The following is a 17,853-nucleotide window of genomic DNA, read 5'->3' as shown; positions in this document are numbered from 1 at the left end:
TTCCATCAAGCCATTCAAGTACTGAAAGAGAGAACCAGGATAACAGATTTATTGATTGATTGACCATATCTGAGTGTCAGTGCATCTGAATGACTGTATGTGAATTTGTTCTGAAATGATCATCAGGTAAAGGATTTCAAGATTGTGTTGTGTTGCAGAACAATGAGTATCTGCAGTCAGTTGGACGCTGCCTGCAGATGATGCTTCGTGTGGAGGAATACAGAACCATCTTCTATCAGCTGGATGGTGTGGTCACAATAGTTCAGGTATGTACCCAATAACAAGCTTAGAATAGAACAATAACAGAAGTATTTACTTTTTGTGCATAGTAAAATGTACTTTATGTAGTAGATGGCTACCTACTGTATAAAGGGGAAAAACCTTTGGTATATAGAGATAGAATGTACCAAATATACCAGAAAGCCTTTTTAACCCGTATAAGGTGGGTGGTCAAGTTAAAACATACACCCACCCTACACCTATCCCAAATATGCAGAAAATATCAGTAAATATATTCTTCTCATTTTAGTTTTTACCTATGTAATGTATTTCTTTTCATATGCTGCACAACTATCTCCTCACATTGATCATAAGAATGATCATAATTACATTCTACTGATTATTTTTTTCAGAGAATGTGATTATAATTATTCTCATGATCAGTGTGATGGGAAGTAGCTATGTTACCTATGAGGGAAAAAACGAACTTGCTAATATCTCCCATATATTTGATATATGTTGTGATTTCTTTGTTTCTATATGAGAGATGGATACACTACTAGATACTTAAGTTTATTGTTTTATAATGCTTTCTTCCATGCCAGGTTCTGGGATCAGGCAAACACAACTTCCAGATTCAGTATCAGTTGACTTTCTGTCTGTGGGTAATGACTTTTAACAATGCCATATCAGAGAAGATGAACAAGTAAGTCAAGTGGTGATTATTTTGATCAGTGTATCATGCCCACAGTACAGTGGGTGGGATACAGGGATGACCTGTCATCCATTAGGAGCTAAGATGAGAGGGAGGAATGGGTAGTGGATGGGAATGTAATGGATGGGAGAGGGTATGTACCTTTTGACTTGGCTACCTCCCTTATAAGGGGGAAAAAGCCTTTGGTATATTGATAGATTATTTTGATCAAACAAGGAACCTCACAAAACTTCTGTCCAGTTATAATGCATGCTGAAGTAGCACTTGGTCCATCTCATGTACTGATCATGTGTTTTAGATAATGAAACTTGTACAGACAAGGAACTGTATAACAAAATCAGTTCTTTAATCTCTCACATACTTCTTCTAGATCTCTGGGAAAAAACATACTGTTTTTCATGTTGTATTAATATACTTAATAGCAACCTTGCTGTGAATGTGCCATGTCTTGCTGCATTGCTTCTGACCCAGGGCATTGGGCTAGATGCAGAGATGACCTGCCATTCAGGAGGAGCCAAGAAAAGATGGAGGGAGGGGTGGTGAATGGGAGTGGAGTATGTGAAAATGAAATGGGTGGGATTGGTTTAATGTCTTTGACTTTGGCTACTTCTCTTGTGAGGAATAAAAAGCCCTTGGTATATGTATGTATTAATATGGGTTTTTTCCATGTTACTGGACTGTAGTTACATGAGGAGGGGACTAGTTGCCAGTTTTAATCTCTTTCTTTTTCCCTCATACAAGGAAGGGAGCCAAAGTCAAAGGCATAAATCTACTTCCACCCATTTCATCCCCACATGCTCCACTCCCATTTACCACCCCTTCCTCACTCTTTTTTTGGCTCCTACTGGATGAAGGGGTCATTCCTGCATCTTGCCCACTGCCTTGGGTCAGAAGCAATGCAGCAAGACAGCACAACTACAGCAAGGCCACTTCATTTAATTGGCGAGGAGGAAAAAGAAAAAATTAATAAAAGTCTTATGCATGGTCCAGAGCACCTTCATATGGTAATGAAGGTATTGATGGGTTTCGAAAATGGTCAGGGGAGATGATTTTCTTTGATAAACATATGGTGTGACAGGGTGCAGCTGATTGATTCTCTATGGTACATATACAGTGAGACCTCTCATTAATGGATGTTAATTAGCTGTTTTTTGCAGTGTTTTCAATGTTTTGGAGTGGTTTTTGGGTGGCATAGTGATTGCACGCACTAGACAACAGCACCAAAAACACCGAAAACACTACAAACACAGCTAATTAACGTCTGTCAATGAGAAGTCTCACTGTATCCTGTTTTAAGCTTTTGACTTGACTACCTCCCTTATAAGGAGGGAAAAGCCTTTGGCATATAGGTAAATAGATACCTATTATACTGATTTTTTTAATCTTGAAGTTTTAGCATGTGTATCTTGCTATATTCTGTTATTTTTGAACTGCACAGGTACAGCGTCATCCCAATATTGGCAGATATTCTTAGTGAAAGTGCAAAAGAGAAGGTTACTCGAATTACATTGGCTGTTTTCCGTAACCTTATCGAAAAGCCTGAGGATCCAGTGATTGCTCGAGAAAACTGCATTCAGATGGTTCAGTGCAAGGTAGGGAAGAATTTGAAGCTTCTTTCAAGCTGTGTGCTTGGTAAACCTGGCAAACAGCTGTGATTTTTCAAAAAGATATCAGATTATTTTTTCATGTGATAGTAAAAGTTACATATGGAGCTTTGTGCAAGATAGGGATTCTCTCTCTCTCTCTCTCTCTCTCTCTCTCTCTCTCTCTCTATATATATATATATATATATATATATATATATATCTTCTCTACATCCTTATATCCTTCAGTAATATATAGAGGACATATTAGTTGCAGTCAGTATCCAATCTCAGTCCACGGGATTTTCATGGACAATTTGCTTTACATTGTGATACTGGTGGCATGTGACATGGTTTGATAATATATACAAATTGGATTTCTAATGGGCTTTGTTTTCTTGTTTGTCCCATAGGTTCTGAAGCAACTTGAAATATTGGCACAGAGGAAGTTTGAAGATGAAGACATCACAGCAGATATTGAGTACCTAAATGAAAAACTTCAAAATTCTATTCAGGATCTCAGGTAGATTTAATGGATTAGAATAGTGGTTTTCAAAGTGGGCAGTGAGGCAAAGGGGGATGATAGGGGAACAGTTAATAATTATATACAGTACTTGTCAAATGTGAGTGAGAAATGAGGAGGTGAGGAGGAGAACAGGGGTGGAAAGGGAGTTGGGAGATAGGGGTGATGAAAGAGTATTAGTATGGTTTGGACACATGGAAAGAATAAGTGAAGAAAGACTAGTAAAAGAGGTATGGAAGGCAGATGTGGAGGGAGTGAACATGAGGGGACGTCCGAGGATGAGATGGATGGATGGGGTGAAGGGGGCTTTGGGGAAGAGGGGAATGTCTGTTGAGGAAGGACAGGAGAAGACAGGGGTGAATTGAGAATGGTTGTATATGGATGATGTTGTAATGCATGATGTGGAATGGGTGAGGGGATGGGGGGTAAGGTAGTATGTGTGAGCAAAATTTTGATGCAGCCTGAAGGGATTTCTCCCTGTCTTCTTTTATGCATGGAGGAATGGAGAGGGGGGGTTGCCGATTTAGTGAAGCAGCCTTGCTGTGGATGTGCTGTGACTTGTGGCACTGCTTCTGACCCAGGGCAGTGGACAAGGTGCAGGGATGACCCGTCATCCAGGAGGTGCTAAGATGAGAGGGAGGGTGGAGGGGAGTGGAGTGTATTTAGGGATGGAATGGGTGGGAATGATTTTATGCCTTTTTCTTTTTGGCTACCTCCCTTGAAAGGGGGAAAAAGCCTTGGTATATGTATGTATGTATGTATATCAAATGTATGAAGCTGCATGGAATGGGTGGAAATGATTTTATGCCTTTCTCTTTTTGGCTACCTCCCTTGTAAGGGGGAATAAGCCTTGGTATATGTATGTATGAAGCTGCATACTTGTGACGAAAATAGGATGGCATTTTCTGATGTGAAATGACCTGAATAGAAAGTATGTGGTAACCCTCTGCTGTCACTCCAGGCTGGCAGAGCAGAGTGTGAGGTAGAACCCAACCAGTCGCTCCAATACTGTCGTGGGAAGAGGATGCATAGATGACCCTTCTCTTTGGGACCTTGCCTTATTTCACGCTGGTTTTCTCATTTCCCCAGGGCTGTATCATTGCCATGTCATCTATAAAGGAGATATGTAAAGAAATAAAACCCTTAGTCATTGAACTAAAGAAATCAGTGAAATGTTGAAGGTAGCCAAGTTCACGTTCAAGAAATTCATGATGCAATTTTGGGAGGAAGGGGGGCTGGAGATACCATCCCAGAAACCTATGAAAGGGCGTTCTAAGAAGACTTCTTCAAGGGCTTTGAACATCATAAAGCATACTTTAAATTCATATCCACAGACAACAGCAAAATATCTTTAGAAGTCTTCTAAGGATGCCCTGTTGTAGGTTTCTGGGATGGTGTCTCCAGCCCTCCTCCCTCCCATTATTGTGACATGTATTTCTTGACTGTGGACTTGGCCATTTTCAACATATTACTGATTTCTTTAGTCCATGGCTTGCCTTCTTTAGTCCAATGACTTGGGCAATTACTTCTTTAGTTAATTCTTTTGTAGATGCTATGGTTATGATACAGCCTCTAAGGAAATGAAGAAAACTGTTGTGAAAAAAGCCAAGGTTCCGTAAAAAGGGGTTAACTGTGCATCCTCTTCCCACAGCAATGTGGGAGCAACTGGCTAGGTTCTCCCTCACACTCTGCTGTACTGGCCCAGTGTGACAGGAGGAGGTTACCAGGTACTTTCTGTTTACATAATTTCACCTTAGAAAATGCTATACTACTTTTGCCATAACTATGTGGTTGAAAGGTGGCTGCATACTTTTGACAAGTACTGTATGAATATCTATATATGTATTTTTTTACAAAATCTGAATGACAAAAATATATGTTATAAGATTAAGGTAAAGGACCATGTATACAGTTTATAGAGGATAAACCTGGCACACATACAAACATATACCAAAGGCTTTTTCCCCCTTACACGGGGGGTAGCCAAAAAAAAAAAGGCATAGAAATCACTCCCACCCATTTCATTTGCCATATATTCCACTCCCCTCCACCCTCCTCCCTCCCTCCTATCTTGGCACCTCCTGGATGACGGGTCATCCCTGCATCCTGTCCACTGCCCTGGGTCAGAAGCAGTGTCACAAGACACAGCACATCCACAGCAAGGCTGCTTCATAAATTCGGCCACCCCCCCCTCTCCATTCCCCCATGCAGGGAAGAAGACGGGGAGAAATCCCTTCGGGCTGCATCAAATTTTTTCTCATACATACCTCCTCACCCCCCATCCCCTACCCACTCCCCCTCGTGCATCACAGCCTCATTTATATGCAACCCTTCTCCATTCACCCCTATCTTCTGTCCTCTCCCATCCTTCCTCTACAGACATTCCTCTCTTTTGTAAAGCCCCTTTCACCCCATCCATCCATCTCATCCTAGGACGCCCCATCATATTCACTCCTTCCACCTCTGCCTTCCACACTTCTTTTACTAATATTTCTTCACTCATTCTTTCCATGTGTCCAAACCATCCTAATACTCTTTCATCAACCCTATCTCCCAGCTCCCTTTCCACCCCTGTTCTCCTCCTCACCTCCTCATTTCTCACTCTATCTAGCCTAGTAACCCCTATCATACTTCTCAGACATTTCATCTCAAACACATTCAAACTCCTTCTCTCTTCCTCTCTCATGTTCCATGTTTCTGCCCCATACATTGCTGTTGGCACAATCACTCCTTCATATAACCTCCTCTTAGCATCCATTCCCAGATGTCGATTTCTCATTACACTTTTTAATCCACCAAGGCATTTACTCGCTTCTCTCAATCTACATTCTACCTCCACCCCCACTCCTCCCTTTCCTGTCACATTCGCACCCAAGTATCTGAAACTATCCACTTCCTCCAGTTTCTCACCCTTAATGCTCACTTCCAGCCTACTGTCACTCTCTCCCATTGTACATCTCATCACCTTACTTTGGCCCACATTTATCTTCAGCTTCCTTCTTTCACACAACTTCTTAAACTCTGTCACTAACTTCCTCAATCCCTCCTCTGATTCTACCACAAGCGCAGTGTCGTCCGCAAACAACAGCTGGCTCACCTCCCACTTTTCTCCATTTTCTTTAATCATCTCCAACCCCTGACCCACTACCCTTGCATTCACCTCTTGCACCACCCCATCCATGTAAAAATTGAACAGCCAGGGCGACATGACACACCCCTGACGAAGTCCCACCTTTACCTCAAACCATTCGCTCTCTCCATTTCTAATCCTAATGCAAGCTCTACTACTCTCATAAAAACTCTTGACTGCTCTTAACAGCTTTCCTCCTATCCCATATATCTGCAGTACCCCCCACAGTGCCTTCCTGTCTACCCTGTCGTAAGCCTTTTCCAGATCCATAAAAGAATGAGTGAAGAAAGACTAGTAAAGGAAGTATGGAAGGCATATGTGGAGAGAGTGAACATGAGGGGACGTCCTAGGATGACATGGATGGATGGGGTGATGGGGGCTTTGGGGAAGAGGGGAATGTCTGTTGAGGAAGGACGGGAGAGGACAGAAGACAGGGGTGAATGGAGAATGGTTGTATATGGAAAATGTTGTGATGCATGAGGTGGAATGGACGGGGGAATGGGGGGTGAGGTAGTGTGTGTGAGCAAAAATTTTGACGCAGCCCGAAGGGATTTCTCCCCGTCCTCTCCTTTATATGGGGGACGGAGAGTGGGGGTCGCCGATTTAATGAAGCGGCCTTGCTGTGGATGTGCTGTGTCCTGCGACACTGCTTCTGACCCAGGGCAGTGGACAGGGTGCAGGGATGACCCGTCATCTAGGAGGTGCTAAGATGGGAGGGAGGGTGGAGGGGTGTGGAGTGTTTTCGGGGATGGAATGGGTGGGAATGATTTTATGCCTTGTCCTTTTTGGCTACCTCCCTTGTAAGGGGGAAAAAGCCTTGATGTATGTATGTATGTATAAAAGCCCAAAAAACATCCTTACCTTTTCCTATAGCTTTCTCACATATCTGTCTTACCACAAAAATCTGATTTACACATCCCCTACCTGTCCTAAAACCACATCTGGCATAAGGATTATAAACAAATAAATAGCTTTGCTACTTAGTTCAAAATTAGAGCAAAAAATAGAAGATGTGTGTTTGCACATGTGAATGAGGGGGCAGGGGGCAGGGGACGCTAGGGATACACATGTAAACCAAGAGTTAGAGTGTCAGTATTTGGACCGAGATCAGGAATGGAGGCAATTTGAAGGTGCCTGGTAGAGCAAGCTAGTAGTAAGGGCATATGACACAAAATCCCATGCTTCAAAAAGTGTTTCATAAGGAGCCACTGTCCCAGTTCTGTGAAGGGGAGTTTGTGATATTAAATAAAATCATATGTACTTATATGCATGCGCCAAAAGGCCCTTTTCCCCTTGTAAGGGGGTTAGTTGAGTTAGAGCATGCACACATCCTCTCCTTCATGACACTGCTTGGGTCAGAGGCAATTCAGCAAGACCCAGCACTTCCACAGCTAGGCCCAACAACTGAAGCTAGTTTACTTCTGCTGCTTCGTTACATGGTGACACCACCTACCCACCCTCCTTATTTACTTGAAAGCAACCAAGAAGAAATTCGTTTGGACGATATCATTTCCTTATCCATTTACACACTCCATTTGCATCTATCTTATTCAAACTCTATTCTTTGCTCAATAGACATTCCTCTTGCATCCAGTACCCCATCTATCCTGTCCATCTACCTCAGTCTTGTTCTTCCCCTTAAGTTTCCCACACTTGCTTGGTTTTCTTCACTCTTTCTTCCCATGTGCCCAAACCATCTCGGCATTCTTTGATTAACTCTACCTGCCATCTCTCTTCTTCACTTCTCCACCTCACCTCCACATAATTCACTCTGTCCATCCTTATAACCCCCATCATACTTCTTACATACTTCATCTCAAATATGTTTAGGCTCCTCTTTTCTGCCTCCTTCAAATTCTAAGTCTATACCTTACAGTTCTATGGGCACAACCACTCCCTCATACTGATTTAAGAACATAGGAATTGAAGGAAACTGCAAGATAGCATAAGACTTACACTAGTGAGTTCCAAGTCCAATACCTCCTATCATCCCCATCCATAAAGTTATCTAACCTTCCCTTAAAACAATCGATAGTTTCAGCACTCACCACATGGTTACTAAGTGTATTCCATTTGTTAACCACTATTGGTAAACCAGTTCTTGCTTATTTCGCAACTGCTCTCCTCTTCTTACAATTTTCAGTCAGTGACATAAAAATGGTCCAACACAGATATGAAACAGACATTAGTCCAGAGTTTTTTCCCAGAGAGATCTGTGACAGGTTCTGAGGACCATCATCAGCCAATGTGGGGCTGCAGGTTTTCCACTTAGTGAGACTTGAGGTGGTGATTGGTTCATAAAAAATCCCCAAAAGAAATCCTTACCCCATGCCAAAAATTCTTGCATGTCTGTCTTCCTGCAAAAATTTGATCTGCATTCTCTTCCTTTCATAAACCTACTGTTCTCCAGTTATTTCCTCTGTCTCCCTCAATTAACACCCTTCAATACACTTTTCTTACTGCACATAACAGACTGATCCCTTTAAAAACTTTTTCATATTTTCCCATTTTCCCATGTATAGTAGAACTATACATGCATTCTTCTAATCCACTGGTACATTTTCTAACCTAAGCCATGCATTAAAGTCTCACTATAGTAGAGGTATTTTAAAATGAGCCTTTGGGTGCAGCCGGGTGGAACCGCAGGGCTCCGCATTGTTGCCACATCCCCCCATCATATATGAGGGGCTCACTACCTACCATGGTGGCAGATGTGTGAATAACCCAACCTGTCAATTATGTCCAGGTCAAGGACACCTCAGGTGGCAATGTATTAGCCACATTGCCAAATGAAATGGGAAGTTTACTGTTCTCATCTTTTCCTCAAATCTCAAGCTACATTCATAACACCATACAGTCATGTTATGAATATATGTCTATATAAATCCCATAAATAGATTACATACAGAACAACAGTGTGACATATCGCCATGCATAGGTCATCTCTAGATGTGTCAACAATGGGGGTTTCCCCGGGTCATGGCAAAGGACTCAAGTTAGTTTACATTTATTACAGCCACTCGACATGACCTACAGCCTTTGTCAGACATTCCATATAACAACCATCTAACCCAGGTGCCTTACCAGCTTTCATCTCCTTTAACACTATTTCTGTCTCCTCTTTTCCTGTAGCTTTATCATTTATCTTTCCCATTAGCCATCTCTCATTTTGCTACTGTCACAATAAATCTGTTGTGCCAGGTCTCTCTTGCAGGAGATGCATAGCTCCTAGGTAAATAGCAACAGCATCCAGATTGTTCCACAAGTGACTCATGGGAAGAGATATGTTTTATTTGTATCTGTTTAAGACTAGAGTAGGACAATGTAAGATGAGGTATTATGTGTCCTCTTTGTCTTCTGTGTGGTGATTGTATCTGGGGGGGGTTTGATTCTGTGTCCAGTCTTACTCTGTGTAGGCACTATTTTATTGTCCCCACACCTTGTATGGTTGGGGGCAGGTCAAAATGTGCCTTAACTCTTCATAAGAAAGAAATACAGAAATGGGATTCCCCAGTAGTCTCACTTTACTCTGTTTAGTCATCTCTTACTACATGCACCAATGCCTAATACACTTAATTTCTTGTAATTAAACCAGCTCATTTGAGGAATACTGTTCTGAAGTAAAATCTGGCCGTATGGAATGGTCACCAGTGCACAAAAGTGAGAAGTTCTGGAGGGAGAATGCTGGCCGTCTGAATGAGAAGAACTACGAACTACTTAAAATTTTGATAAATCTTCTAGAAACATCCAAAGATGCTCTTGTGCTGTCTGTAGCATGCCATGACATAGGGGAATACACAAGGCATTATTCAAGAGGAAAGAGGTAAGTGACTTCATTAATAAAGTACCTAGAATAGCTCCATTAACTTGTCCATATGTCTGTAGTCAAACTATTTACTGTGTATCTGTAACCTCATGGGTACAGGGGCTGACTGTATCTTTCATTCTAATTGCTATGAGGCTATTTCATAAATTTCTGTAATGCCCTTCCCTCTTCTGTAAGGAAAGGGTTTAATTTATTTCAATTTACCCCATCTTTACCAGAGGTTACTTATCTTTCATTGTGAATATTGCCATGCTATTAAATTTCTGTGACACCCGTTTATCTAGTAAGGTTATTTTTATGTGACACTGCTTCTGACCCAGGGCAGTGGGTGAGATGCAGGAATGACCTGTCATCCAGGAGGTGCTAAGATAAGAGGGTGGAGGGGAGTGGAGTGTGATGGATGCATATGACAGTTTGTGGGTTGAGTTAACCCAAACAAATGGACAAAAAATGAATATAGGTGTAATATATAGGCCAAAGACATTATCATTAGCAGACGACAAACTGTTATTTCAAGAACTGTCTAGTTTCTGCAACCGGGATTTATTGATAATGGGTGATTTCAATTTTACTGACATTGATTGGATGACCCTTGAACATGGCCATATAGGTAGTCGCTTGATTGATTTTCTTGGTGACAATTACTTAATTCAGCATGTAAAAGAGCCCACAATATATGGAAACTTACTCGATTTATTGATCACTAGCCGCGAAAGCATGGCAACTGATGTAGAAGTCGGTGAATCTGTTGCAAATAGCGATCACAACTTAGTCAGATTCAAACTCCTAAACAATTTTAGAATAGATACTTGTGCTTCTAAAATACCCGATTTCAGTAAAGCTCAGTTCATAGAACTACGTCAGGAGCTTCAGCTTACAGATTGGGAGGAAAAATTAAACGAAAGGCCTGTAGATCAGATGTGGGAAATATTTCAAAATACGCTCACTAAGATGATTCAAACTTACATTCCTTTTAAGGACAGACGTCCCCCAAATCAGGCTCGCCCAAAGTGGCTCGACAAAGAAACTGAAAAAAGTATTGCTAAAAAGAGACAGGCTTATAAGAAATATAAGTGCTCGGGTGCATCTAATGACTATGAAAGTTATGTATCAATACAGAGAGATTTAAAAAAGACAATAAGAAAAAGAAAACGACAATACGAAATGAACATCGCTGATAAATCCAAAGAGAATCCCAAAGAATTCTATAGTTACATTAGAGATAAAAAGGTTGTTAGGAATCACATTGGTCCACTATTATCTGCTGACGGTCAACTTGAATATTCAAATGAAGGAATGTGCAATATCTTAAACAATTATTTTAGCTCGGTATTCGTAAACGAAACACCTCAAAGTGAATTCCAAACTGAAACCTGTGAAAAGTCTAGGGTAAACTTACTCACTACGGTAAATATAACAAAAGAAAAAATTAAAAGGTGTATAGACAAACTCAAAGTTAATAAAACACCAGGGCCTGACGGTTGGCATCCAAGAATCTTAAAGGAACTGAAAAATGAGATTGTTTTTCCATTAGAAATTATTTTCAAGAAATCCATCATATCTGGAAATGTCCCAAGAGAATGGAATCTAGCTAAATTTACTCCCATATTCAGAAAAGGTGACAAAAAGAAACCAAATAACTATAGGCCTATTAGTTTGACTTCGATCGTAGGAAAAATAATGGAAACTATCATCAGAGATGCTATCGAATATCATTTAGAAAGTAACCGTTTGATAAATGATAGCCAACATGGTTTCAGACGGAAACGTTCTTGCGTGACTAACTTACTCGAATTCTACAACACAGTTGTCTCGAATTATGACAAAAGAAACAATATAGATTTAATATATCTAGACTTTGCAAAAGCTTTTGATACCGTCCCACACGAAAGACTACTTACTAAACTAGCTTTGCATGGAATAAGTGGTAGCCTATTAGGTTGGACTAGTAATTGGTTGAAAGGTCGAAAACAGAGAGTTGTTTTAAATGGAAAAACTTCTGGATGGAAAAGTGTTGCAAGTGGAGTTCCTCAGGGTTCCGTTCTTGGGCCACTTCTATTCATAGTATATATAAATGATATAGACCATGGACTAAAATCTACTGTTTCCAAATTTGCTGATGATACAAAACTGTGCGGAGTGGCAAATGATCACTCAAACCAATTAGATATTCAAGAAGATTTAGATAAATTACAGCAATGGTCTGAAAAGTGGCTAATGAAATTTAACACAAGTAAATGCAAGGTAATGCACATAGGTAAAAATAACAGCAAGTACGATTACAAGTTATTTGGAAATTCGTTAACAAAAGTGGATAGTGAAAAAGATCTCGGTGTAATTATCAGTAACGACCTCAAATCATCCAAGCAGTGTATTTCAGCCTCTGAGAAAGCAAATAAGATTCTGGGATTGATTGCGCGATCTTTTGATTTCAAAAGTCCATCACTCATTAACAAGCTATATAAATCGTTAGTTCGTCCACATTTGGAATATGCTGTTTCCGTATGGTCACCGAATCTCATTAAAGACATTGACAGACTGGAAAAAGTACAACGGCGAGCCACAAAACTGATTCCAAATATCAAAAATAAATCATACGAAAATCGACTTAAGCACATGAATCTGTTTTCCCTAAAAAAGCGTAGACTCAGAGGTGACTTGATACAGGTCTTTAAGATTTTAAAGGGAATTGACAACATCAAAAGTGACCAAATTTTCACATTGAATGAGAATCAGACAAGAAACAATGGTCTCAAACTGTCCGGAAATAGATTCAATTTGGAAGTAGGTAGAAACAACTTTGCCAACCGTGTAGTTAATGAATGGAATAAACTTCCTGCACAGGTAGTGCAATGTAGTTCAGTTCGAAGCTTTAAGAATCATTTAGATAAATACCTAAGTAAGATGCTGTAATGATTATAATTTATGTTATATTATTTGTTTTTGTTTTGTTATAATTTGTCTGTCTGATTTTCATTTATTATTAGTTATATGTCAATTTATTATCATTTACTATTTACCTGTTTGTTTGTTATTCAACTATACCAATGCATTTATTTATGTATTTTAATTGTTATTTACATTGTTATAGTTTTAATTTATTATTAATATGATTTTTTTTTTTTTTTTTTTTTTTTTTTTTTTTTTTTCATCCGACCTAGATATGGATCAAAAGGTCTCCTGTCGGCATGCTTTGCCTTTGTAATCCTTTGTAATGGGTGGGAGTGGTTAAATATGTTTTTTTTTTCTTGCTACCTCCCTTATAAAGGGGAAAAAAGCCTTTGGTATATGTATGTAGTTCCATACCAGGATATTTTGCTTATCTCTGGGGTACCCCATTGGCAGTAAGAGAATTATCTTGTGTGATTCAATCCTTTTATACTAAAAGATATGTTCTGGCTTCTGCCAAACTATTTTGTTAAGAATATGGTCATCCTTTAAATATTTGCAGGGATGGGGAGGCAGAAGTACATATCTTTTTATTCTGATTACTGCCAGAGAATTTGATTCATCTTTGTAGCATACCCTTGGTAAGAAGTGGGGCAAATACCTCAATAAAATGGGAGCCTTTTATATTTGAGAAATGCCAGATGGTTTTATTAATCAGATGAGGTATGGGTGGTTTCAGAATGAAGCTTTGATCAGTCAAGGTCCAGTATGTCCGTCAGCAAGGAAAAGAAAAATGATGATTGATGATACATATACATACATATACCAATGGCCTTTTCCTCCTTACAAGGGAGGTAACCAAAGTCAAAGGCATAAATCCACTTCCACTCATTTCATCCCCACATACTCCACTCCCATTCACCTCCCTTTCCTCCCTCTTTTCTTGGCTCCTCCTGGATGATGGGTCATCCCTGCATCGCACCCACTGGCCTGGGTCAGAAGCAATGTAGCAAGACACAGCACATCCACAGCAAGATTGCTTCATTTGGTTTAATGTTGTGAGACACCCCGCACCATCAGGAGGCTAGAATGGTGCCCCTTACAGAGGACTTTGTAGCATGGACTTTAATGAACTGCCCTTGTGACATGAAATATATACTGCAGGTTAAAAGGTTGAAATTAACCACTTGCTCCTTGTTTCAAATGGCCCTTAATGTATCATCTTAGGTTTTATATTGAGCTATTCTATTTATTTTTGGGAAGCTTGCTGGCCAAGTGGGTTGAGGTGCTGGCAGTTTGAACCCTGCTACTAGTGAGTTGAAATAAGGGCATGGTTCATTAAATTTCATGCTACAAAGCCCTCTGTAAGGGGCACCGTCCTAGCCTCCTGATAAGGGGGAGTTTTGCAATAATTGTTCAAGTTCACTAAGAAGTTGGTTGTAATAATTCATGAAGAGCTAATAACACTTGTAATTGATTCAAACTAATTCAAACTTAGCCATCATCCCATCATTAACTCTATAACCTTCCCATTCATGTTCACTCTAATTCCTCTGTGTACATTGTGTCAGTTGAAATACAAAAATTAGATAAATTATGTGCATACATAGGAAACAGAAAAGAAATGTTAGGTGCTTAACAGATATTTTGAGTAGCATTTAGAATACTGGGGATCATAGTGGCTGATTGGACTAGGGTACTGGTGCCTGAAGGTGAGAGGGTAAATAGATGGCACTGTCAATCCTGCTAAAGTCAGTGCATGATGGCAATAAGGTCAATCAATAAATCAATTCATAGTCCCTGGTCTCTTGCAGAAGACCTGTTGCCCTCAATGAGGCAATAATGTCATACAGTATAAAATCCCTTCGTTCCATTGAAGGCATTCACATATTTGCAGTCGGTAATAGCTGAAAAAATGTATGAAAATTAAAATAATTCTTAAAATAGTTCAAATAGATATTTGTAGGGATATACCAGGAATGGATGTTTGTATTTTTTATTTACTTATTTTGTAATGTACTGATCCTACCCATTTTCATTATATCTTAGCTCATGTAACTGTTCTAATTTTCTATTATATCATAGAGGACAAAATTTCTCAGGCATATTTGAAGATTCTCTCAAATGTGTTTCAGAGTATTGGAACAGTTGGGAGGCAAACAGTGGGTTATGCAACACTTGACCCATGATGACCCTAATGTTCGATATGAGGCTCTTCTTGCTGTACAGAAGCTCATGGTACACAATTGGTAAGAAAAAGAATTTCTTATTTTGTCTGCATTTTGACAGATCATCTTATCTGAGATTGCTTAGAAATTGTGTCTTGTAAGGAAGCATGATTAGGCTTGCGATACATATTTTGATCATGTGTATTTAAGAAAAAAAAAAACATTTTACTTTCTTTTGAATTACAAAACCTTTGTATATAAATTCCATGATTTCATAGGGATCTTTGAAATATTATGTTAGTGTAAACTTTTGACCACATTTTTTTTCCTGTTCCTCCTCATAGGGAGTACTTGGGCAAACAACTTGAGAAAGACACACAGCAGAGCTCAGGTGTTGCTGCTCGCAGCTGAGCTATGAGTTCAGCATAGTGTATTAGGAGTGCTGACTCACACTCTGCACACAAGTCATTTGCAGCAGATTGGAGGCAGGAACTTGTGTCCAGTGGAACACTTGGGGTTGTACATTGATATATATTGTGTATCATGTTCTGTTGATTTTGAATATTCTTTGTACAGGTCATGTTGTCTAGAAATTCTATAGAATATATAATTGGTTGTTTCAGAATTATATGTGTGGTGTCAGTGTAAAATAAAATAGAGATTAATGTAACATTCCAACTGTCACATTTAGAAGAATGAAAAGTACATTTTCTTCTGGCAGATGTCTGTGAAGATTACTGGTGACATAGATGTGCATTTTCTGTCCTTGTACTCTTTATGTTAGTCTGACAAAGTCAGCTTTAGCTGGGAAGGTATAAGAGGCATATGGGAATATGAAGGCCCAGGTCTCTTCAGTCAGCACAATCTTCCATATTAGGACTGAAAGGGTTGTGGTCATGTAAATATACTGAAAGAAAACTTTGTTTTAGATCTGCTTGTTTCATTCTGGATAAAAAAAAATCCTATGACAGTATTTACTTTGTCAGTCACTTTCTGTAGAATTGTGGAGGATTACAATGAAAGGGCAGCCAGCTATAAATGAAGCACAGCCTACATACATTCCACTGTGGATCAATGATAGGTACCTGTTTGTGGTTATCCTGTGAGATGAATATAGGAGAGAGCCATCTACCTTGCATCTACAAAATCTACAGAACCTTCACATAAAAACATAAGAATGAAGGAGACTGCAAGAGACCATAAGGCCTACACTAGGCAGCTCCATATCCATCACCACCTGTCATCCCCATCCATAAAGTCATCTAACCATTTCTTTAAACAACTGATACTTTCAGCGCTCACTACCTGGTTACTAAGTCTATTCCATTTGTTGACCACTCTATTAGTAAGCCAATTCTTGCGTATTTCCTTCTTAAATCTAAATTTGTCCAGTTTAAATCCATTACTGCAAATCCTGCCCTGGTGTTTTAATATGATGACCTTGTTTGCATCACCTTGTTAAAACCCTGTACCTTCATCTGCAGATACAGGGCTGGCACTCTATCCATAGACCAAGCTCAAAATATCACTTTAATGAGTTCTGATTATTTTCCAATACTTTCCTCCATGCAGGGAGAGCTGACAATGACACAAATACAACACTGTATAGACAATACTTCTGTGAGTTGTCTAGAACTCCATGTGAGGGCCCAAGGAATGTTGCTAGCTGGGACTGTGGTTTCCTGTTAGTGAAACTAGAAGGATTCGTTATAATTTTCACACAGCAGCAAAAGCTGTCTGACCGAGTTAGTGTTGTTACTTGCAGTGATGGTCAAGGGGATGAAAGTTCAAACCTTACCACTGGCAAAATTGAAGCAAGGACATGGTTCATTAACCCTTTCCATATGATACTGCCTACGTAGGTGTCATGAGGCAAGAGTGGTTATATGAGGATGCCTGCATCAGTGTCATGATTATATTTATTTTGTAGTTGTAGCTAAGTGACCCCATATTCTGTGAACTTGCTTGATCATATTTTCTGTGGTTATCAATGTTCAATGAGTGAGGAAAATGGAGGATAAATAAGGAAGGATGAAGTGAAGGCAGTTGTTAAGAAGATGAAAGTAGGTAAGGCACCTGGTCTGGATGGATGCCATGCAGAATGTCTAAAAAAAGGAGGTACAGTGATGGTGGACTGGCTGGTGAGGTTATTCAATGTTTGCTGGAGAGAGGGTAGAGTGCCGGAGGACTGGAGGAGTGCATGTATAATTCCACTTTACAAGGGAAAAGGGGACAAGTGTGAGTGTAGTAGTTTCAGAGGGATTAGCTTGTTAAGTGTAGTTGGGAAGGCTTATGGGAGGATCTTGATTGAGAGGATTAGGAGAGGAACAGAGGGAGTAATTGGTGAGGAACTGTGGATTTAGGACGGGTAGAGGTTGTGTAGATCAGATTTTTGTGGTAAGACAGATATGTGAGAAAGCTATAGGAAAGGGGAAGGATGTTTTTTGGGCTTTTATGGATCTGGAAAAGGCTTATGACAGGGTAGACAGGAAGACACTATGAGAGGTTTTGTGGATATACAGGATAGGAGGAAAGCTTCTAGGAGCTGTCAAGAGTTTTTATGAGAGTAGTACAGCATGTGTTAGAATAAGAAATGGAGAGAGTGAGTGGTTCGAGGTAAAGGTGAGACTTCGTCAGGGATGCGTTATGTTGCCCTGGCTGTTCAACTTGTACATGAATGGGTGGTGCAAGGGTGGTGGGTCAGGGGTTGGAGATGTTTAAAGAAAATGGAGAAAAGTGGGAGGTGAGCCAGCTGTTGTTTGCTGACGACACTGCGTTTGTGGCAGGATCGGAGGAGGGA

General features: G+C 39.9%; 1 protein-coding gene across 2 annotated transcripts in view; it reads left to right on the top strand.

Moving 5' to 3' along the window:
* VhaSFD (V-type proton ATPase subunit VhaSFD) overlaps positions 1–15,983 on the top strand; it is a 31,752-nt gene extending 15,769 nt beyond the window's left edge. For both annotated transcript variants that reach the window (XM_076200333.1, XM_076200332.1), the window contains 7 exons: positions 159–266; positions 825–925; positions 2,373–2,526; positions 2,931–3,040; positions 9,766–9,993; positions 15,021–15,134; positions 15,398–15,983. In XM_076200333.1, coding sequence (XP_076056448.1) covers positions 159–266; positions 825–925; positions 2,373–2,526; positions 2,931–3,040; positions 9,766–9,993; positions 15,021–15,134; positions 15,398–15,464 — 882 coding nt within the window. In that variant the 3' untranslated portion in view covers positions 15,465–15,983. The remainder of the gene's footprint in view (positions 1–158; positions 267–824; positions 926–2,372; positions 2,527–2,930; positions 3,041–9,765; positions 9,994–15,020; positions 15,135–15,397) is intronic.
* The last annotated feature ends 1,870 nt before the right edge of the window (positions 15,984–17,853 follow it).

This window comes from Oratosquilla oratoria, chromosome 17, assembly GCF_046742065.1.
Source record: "Oratosquilla oratoria isolate Oo_2021 chromosome 17, ASM4674206v1, whole genome shotgun sequence".
Taxonomy (NCBI): domain Eukaryota; kingdom Metazoa; phylum Arthropoda; class Malacostraca; order Stomatopoda; family Squillidae; genus Oratosquilla; species Oratosquilla oratoria.
The sequence above is the reverse complement of the archived record's forward strand: the minus strand, read 5'-3'. Positions and strand labels throughout refer to the sequence as shown.